The 7,575-nt window shown below is 37.0% G+C and overlaps 1 protein-coding gene across 1 annotated transcript; it reads right to left on the bottom strand.

Annotated features, from left to right (window-relative positions):
• Nucleotides 1-5,217: 5,217 nt before the first annotated feature.
• Nucleotides 5,218-6,921, bottom strand: LOC149131710 (uncharacterized). The gene is made up of 2 exons (XM_089337842.1): nt 6,905-6,921; nt 5,218-5,806 (listed from the first exon to the last, which is right to left on the bottom strand). The coding sequence occupies exons 1-2, from the start codon at nt 6,919-6,921 to the stop codon at nt 5,218-5,220; spliced, it is 606 nt and encodes a 201-aa protein (XP_089193968.1).
• Between the last annotated feature and the right edge of the window lie 654 nt (nt 6,922-7,575).

Here is a 7,575-nt window from a genome sequence, read left to right as displayed (position 1 = left end):
TTTGTTTGTTTTTAGTTTTTATTTTAAACAAAAAAACAAAGTGAAATTGGAAGGAACGTTCATTGACGAATAAATAAATAAATTAATTAATTAACCAATTATTTTATTTGAAGTAGATGCCATTATTTGTTTGCAGTTAAAAGAAATTAGTCCTTATAACAAAACAAAATCGAATATGAAATCTACGAGCAGAATTCATCATACATACTGTTCTTTTTCAGATTTTACATATTTTTGTGGTTTTGTTTTGACAGCACGTGCGTCGATTTTTTTTTTCTTTGGTAATTTCCTTGTATCTTGATGATCATGCAGAAAATTGCCACAAAGCTCCTCAACTTTTGTGTAAGTTCTCGCTAACTAATGTTTGACGTGTATACACTTTTGTATATTACCCAACTGTCTATAAGAGTTGAATCTAAAATATTGTAAAAAAAAGCATACATGGGGCACCACATGATGTGATATTTCTAAGTTGTTCTAATATGTTTTCAACTGTTAGGACTCTGGACATGTCAATTTCTTTGAGAAAATATTGTTACAACGTAATTACTAAACCTGAAAATATAGACAAAAAGACAGTAAATATTCATGTATATAAAAAACCCATATACTACCTACAAGGACCACACGCATCAAATGACGTACGACGAGGCTTTGTTATTTGTTCACCATTTTACGTATAAATATGTTAGAAATTTTTTCGCTGTTTGAAAACATGCTTGATTTTCGTTTGCTTTCTCGCTTGCTCTCTGACGCTCCTTTACCATTAGTGAGATGAGTGTCAATGTGTTGTACTAGCAGGTTTTGGCCTATATATTTATTTGTATTTCTCTGCAAAGCTAAAATTCATACGCCATGAAATAAGTATCAACAAATGTTTTTGAGTAATGAACATTTAAAAAAGGAAATTGCGTCAGTTGACGAAATTAATCGTTCTAGTGTTAAATCGTCAACCCCAGGAAGTCAGTTTTTTTTAAGGATGGCGAATTCTGCATATTCATTTAGATGAAAACGAAATCTTACAACAGACGGATAAACCCACGAGAGTCAATGGCCATTCCATACTCTGTGTCTATAGGAATATTCAAGATGCAAGCAAAGACTGGATTTTACTAGAATTTTGCAGAGGAAACGCAACAATCACTGGTACATTTTCAACTGATTGAAAAATGATATTGACTAGCCACACTGTCAGATGCATATCTTGGAGCACGATGGGACATGTGATTCACCTTTCTTGTCTCAGTTCATCCGCTTTTACATGTTTATGTCTTGCTCCTCTGCGAAAACGCAGGACGTACCACTTTAAGAACAACAATCACAATATATATTGGTGTGTGTGTGGGGGGGGGGTGTTTGTGTGGGGGTGTATATATATTATTTGATAAAAACAGTGTATATTTTCATGTGCTACTATTAGCTTCATGTGCTGAGATCATGCCAGACAGTATTTGTTAACACGTCTGGTGTCCTTGCACAATCATCAGGCACTGCCCACATAGCATAACGAACTGAAAATTGGGCGATAAGACGAGAGACAAAATATAAATAGCGTGTATCTTTTTTTAACCCTTAACACATGGGGATATTTTTCGACTATCTCCCACATTATCATATCGGGGTGGGGGTGGAATTAGAATTCAAACCCTATCAATGACTAGCCATCTTAGTAGCATTACTTTTGTCCCTGTGTCGGAAAGAATACATGTGGTTACCATAGCGATTTTTGAATTCACTTTCACACAGTCTGATATAGCTTTTTTTATCTAGCGTTGCTGTAACTTCCGCGTTATATATAACGGATTTAATCATATATTCCTGATCGAGTGGAAAGGCTCATGATCAGTCCAGCATTCTACCTTGTGAAGAGAACGTGTTAATTTATTGTCATTTCTATCTCAGCTTCGGACAGTCACATAGTCATCAAGTGACCATGACCTGATCCAGGATAATACGAAAGTTACTTTTTATATTACACCGTTATAAATGTATATTGCTGACAGAAAGTTCAAACTCACTGCACAAAGATAGTAGCAAGATTCTATTTGAGTTCATTTTCCCAATACGATACTTACCAATATTTAGCCAAGAAATGTAATCTGGTCCAATGCGGTCATTAAAATTCCCTTAAAGAAAAAAATGATCTGGAATGGAGAATTTGGTTCAATAATATTCGTAGATTGGAATAGAACTTATCTTTAGCAGCATCTGTAGAACCGAGTGCTGCTATGTATGCGCTTACTAGTGTAGCATATTTTTCTAGGCCAACTGTGATTCGCAATAACATAAGATTATCATTAATTCCATTTGGTAAGGATTCTAATTTATTGACAATATCATTACTAATAGCGAAACCCACACCAGATTTTCTTTTTCTGCCTCAGATTTGCCAATTCAGAAGAAAGTGTACCCTCCAACTACTTCATTCAGTTGGACCAGAACCTGATAGCTTTGTCTCCGAGAGAGCAGCAATACTAACATTCTTTTTTTTTTTATTCGCAGAAACCGAGCTGTTTTGCGCTCAGGCGCTTCTTATGGTCCTGGAGTTTGCGTACGTTCCAAGCTGCTATACGCATATCCGTTTCTCTACCCTTTTCCTTTGTCTTCTCATATATTTCGATTGCATAGTTGAAAGTTCAGTAATTAGCGGTGTAATGGCAGGTTCGTGTGAGCAAGCAAATTTTTAGAGCAACTTTTTGTGTCTTTTCTAGGCGCCTCCTCACAGAAGGGAAAGCAATTTGAGTTTTTTGTCTTAATGAACTGCGTGCAGATGCACTTGTCCAGATTTACCGATGGATCTAGCATCTATCTTCGGCATATAAGCATATAAATGTCTGTGCCCTCAATTATAATTGTATTTGATATATATAATATATATATACATATATATTCGGTTAAAATGTCTTACGGTTAAGCTGGTTCCCACGCATTTCCCTGAAGAGAAAATTACATTCTTATCAACATCACCTATTCCTATGGAAGGTATAATTTGTAATCTTCGAAACATATGTTGGAAATAAAAGTATTCAGTTAATATATGCGTTTTACTCCATTTTCTAAATATATATATATATATATATTCATATATATATGTATGAATGTATCTAAATAGGTCTATGTTTTCATATGCTGGCCACTGGTAAAATTTTAAAAAAATTTTTGAATATATATATATAAATAGTGAACGCCATAAGAATTTATAAATATTTTCTCTTTGTTTTGGAACAATCGACTTCGAATTTCATCTTAAAAGAAAAGGTTAAATATCCCGTTAGTATCTAAATAAAACCAGCAACTAAACCTAATGACACATTTGCTGACCAACCAAACTAAAACTGTTTGTGAACGCCTGTAAACTTGCACATGATACACCTGACTAGACACACCTGATCATAAAGTTCTACATGCATGAATAAATTCTGAACAATAACATAACCCTAAATTTAATCAATAAAAATTCTCCGTAACACCTCTCCGTCACAACCTACCATACAATATAATTATCATTTAATGCAGAACAACTTAGTCCTCAGCCTAGCCTAGTAAATTTTAACTTACCAGAAACAATATAAACTCAAATGTACCGCAGTGAAAACTTCGAAGTTTTGAATAATAAATTTGTACACTACCAAAAGGATTGAGTAATCCATTAGTTTAATGTAAAATTGTTTTTACTATAATATAAAAACAAACATTCATATATATATATATATATATATATATATATATATATATATATATATATATATATATATATATATATATATATATATATATATGTATATATATATGAGTGTGATATCATAGTTTAAGTGTGTGTGTGTATCTATTAGATGATAATGTCAAATCATCTGCATCCAATATGTATTAGCATTTCTTAGTACACGCCCAAACAGTGTAGCATTAATATCATTGGCTTAAAAACGAACAATTCGATTTTGGGCAGGGCAAGTTTCTCGCATAAATACATAAATATATAAGTATGTCTAAGAAAGTCATTCATTAGTCACCGGCATAGGTCGACACAGGCACAAGGTACGTGATCGTGTGCTCACGCACACACACACACACATTACTTTCTATCTACATGTTACAAGAGACGTGAAAGAAACTATAGGTAAAAAAAAAATCAATCTGAAACTGCCTAAAAGCATATATATAAAATTCAATAATAGGACGGATTCTTTTACAAGAATTTATCAAGTAGCTAGCGTGAAAAAACCTCACAAGGGAAAAAATCCATCATTTATTCCCAAGCATATATATATATATATATATATATATATATATATATATATATATATATATATCTGTTTCTCAGTCTCTGTTGATGATATAATTTCTCATGCGTGCGTGTGTGCACTTTTATTGAATGATACTATCAAACCATCTACATCTAGTAATATACTTCAGACGTGATAAGCACACACCCATATATAGCATTAATCCTATTGGCTTGCATTTGTACAAGAAAGTTTTGGGCGAAGCTAGCTTATAGTATTTTTTTTATTCTCTCTGTTCTTACACGTTTTTCAACATGGCTTGTTTCCTTCGTCTTTCGGTCATATCTTCTATCGGCATCTTTCCAGTCCTACAAGACACTTCCATTTTCCTTTTCTTTACCTCATGACAGCTTGTCTTCCGGCCGCACGGCATTTTTTCCTTGTATATGTATAATTATTCTATTTTGTCGTGTTTGTTTTCCGCACGCTCGTGTTGTCCTCTACGCTCGTTAGCTACTCCAAGTGCCTTTTATCCACTGGCACCACCAAAAGTAAACAATATCATCGTTAAAGACGCGAAATTATTTGATCATTTGAACATTGACCGTTGTCTGATGAGAAATTAGCTACGATTTTTCCGTTTGTTGCGTTTTTGTTAAATTTTTGAAATACACACACACGCACACACACACATATATATATATATTCAAATGATTATGACAAGTAAAAGAATAAAGAATAAAATAATATATATATATATGTGTGTGTGTGTGTGTGTGTGTGTGTGTGTGTGTGTGTGTGTGTGTGTGTATACACGGTCGACCTCAGCTCGCATCAGAGCATCCAGTCTCCTCGGCTGATGTTTCTGGCGAAAGTGACTTTGGAGTCCAAGTCGGTGGTGAAAGATTCGTGGGCAGAAATCGTACGAGATGCTCGGAGCAGGTCGAGTATGTTGAAGATGCTCCTTTCTTCTCGTACGTTTTGCCTCCTCATTCTATTGTCTGTTCTGCTCGAAGGATCTGGCTCCATTGCAGATAGCAGTCCTCCAGATTGTCCTATCCTTGGCAATCTGTTCCCATGAGGATGGCTGGATGTTAGCTTGAGCCAATGTCCGTTTGGGCTGGTCTTTAAAACGGAATTTCGGACTTCCTCTGACTCTTGTTCCGATTGCAAGTTCTCCGTAGAGCATGATCTTTGGGAGACGAGAGGCCTCCATATGCTGGACGTGACCCGCCCAGCGGAGATGACAGTGTGGAATGGTAACTTCGACGCTTGGTAGTGATATACGGTGAAGAACCTCGTTGCTAGTAACGTGATCTTCCCATTGTATGTTGAGGATCTGTCGTAGCTTCGATTGTTGGAAGCCTTCAAGACGCTTGAAGTCACGGCGGTACAACGTCCAAGTCTCACAAGCGTATAGTAGAGTTGGCAGGACAATGGCACGGAAGACAATGATCTTTGTCCGGATGGTCAGCGCGTGATTTAAGAATACACGCTGGCTGAGTCTGCCGAAGGCGGAGTGGGCCGCCCCAATCCGGTTCTCCACGTCCCTTTCACACGTGGGGGTCTTTGAAAGGATACTTCTAAGGTATGAGAAGTATTCAACTTTGACATGATCTTTTGTGTTCGTCAACTCCAGAAGAGTCTGGAGCTATACCAGACACCGAACTGGACGTCACTGCACTGTTCCAAAGTTCTCAGCTGTCCCATCTAGAAAGCGAACCACTAGCTTGGGATTCAAAGGCTCACGGCTATTTAATATCTTGCCAAAACATCGGAGAGATCTAGATGGAGTAGGATAGATGATTTCAAGAAACAAGTTGACTATCTGTTGTTCAAGGTCTCAAATGAAACTACAAGAATCTCAAAAAGGGCTACAATATCGAATTCCCTTCTTTATCAAAAGCTAATCACAAAAGAATGGCCATTGAAAAGGTGATAATATTGGCAGTGCTCCACCATGGCCACAAACTTTAGGCTAAAGCACATAAAAGAATAAAAGAATAAATGAACATGTCCTACTCAAAAAGCCCCTCTCGCAGTGCGGCATCTTGAGCAAAGTTCTTTCGTTTTCTACTAAGACCTAAGGCAGATACATGCCGTCTAAGCAAATTTTGTTCATCAAGAGTATATGCGCTTGCGTATGCATTGTCACTGAAGCTTGAGATCAATCCGGTGCTGGTTTGTTTGTGTTCCTTAACTAATCGGTTCAGTTATAATTATCGATAGAATACCTGCCATACGTACTGTAGATACCAACTTCAAATAAGAAATACAAAATGGTCTGGGGACCAAGCTTGCGGACTTGGCAAGGACGGTATAAAGATTACGTCTCACTGACCAGCATCCGGCGCTCTTCGACTTCGGAAACTCTTTTGCGCCGCTTAAGCTTCTAGACTGTGACGCAGTGCGTTTTGTAACGCTCTCACAGATCGCTCTGGCGAAACTGATGTCGCCATCCGGCGCTCTGCTGAACTGATCTGCAATGTTAGTTTTGACAACACTGTTTCGCAACAGGTGAAACTACCCGTAAAATTCAGTGTCCTCTGCTTCTGTTCCATTTCGGATCAGACGCTACCGGCTTATCCTTCTTCAGTCTCTACTCGCCGCACCCTCATCTGTGAAGTCCTCCGCGGGACGGCTTAAACCAATGTGGCCCAGGAACTGGAGCCAACTCTCACCGATTGTTGCCGACCATTCTCCGCAGCAATACCGACGGACAAGACTGAACAAACCGTCCAAATTGAGGTAAAAAACCTTTTACTTCACTTTTTCTTTCGTTGTTTAATGCCATTTTTCTCTCTCTTTGTTTCCCTGTTGAAGTAATTGTTGCGGTTTCAGTGGTTTATTCCAGATTTCACTCAAATTTTCGTCGGCGAAAGTTCCCTTTAATTTTTTGATAATTTAATCTTTTATATTAGAAATAACGAATTTCTAAATCTCTCAGTGAGACTTAAGCAGTAGTGATGCGATAAAGTAGTTGTATACTGCCAACTTAACGTGACAGTCCCAACAAGGGAATATGCTACTGCTGTTTAGCCCTAGGAAGCCGGACCGCTTCCTATTAGGCCTTGACACACCAAGGCCTAATAGGAAGCGGTCTGGCTTCCTAGGGCTAAACAACAGTAGTATATTCCCTTATTGGGACTGTCACGTTAAGTTGGCAGTATACAACTACTTTAATCTTTTATACTTTTACTCTTTTTTTTACTTAAATTACCTAAACAAAATTTTGTATTTAGAATGCACAGTTTGTAAAACGAGAGATTATTTGATGTAAAAGCAATAAATGAATTTTATCAAATTTACCATCTCTCTCTCTCTCTTTTACTCTTTTACTTGTTTCAGTCAT

The sequence above is a fragment of the Octopus bimaculoides genome, chromosome 20, assembly GCF_046866305.1.
Source record: "Octopus bimaculoides isolate indiv1 chromosome 20, ASM4686630v1, whole genome shotgun sequence".
Classification (NCBI taxonomy): domain Eukaryota; kingdom Metazoa; phylum Mollusca; class Cephalopoda; order Octopoda; family Octopodidae; genus Octopus; species Octopus bimaculoides.
This window is presented reverse-complemented; position numbering and strand designations above follow the sequence as displayed.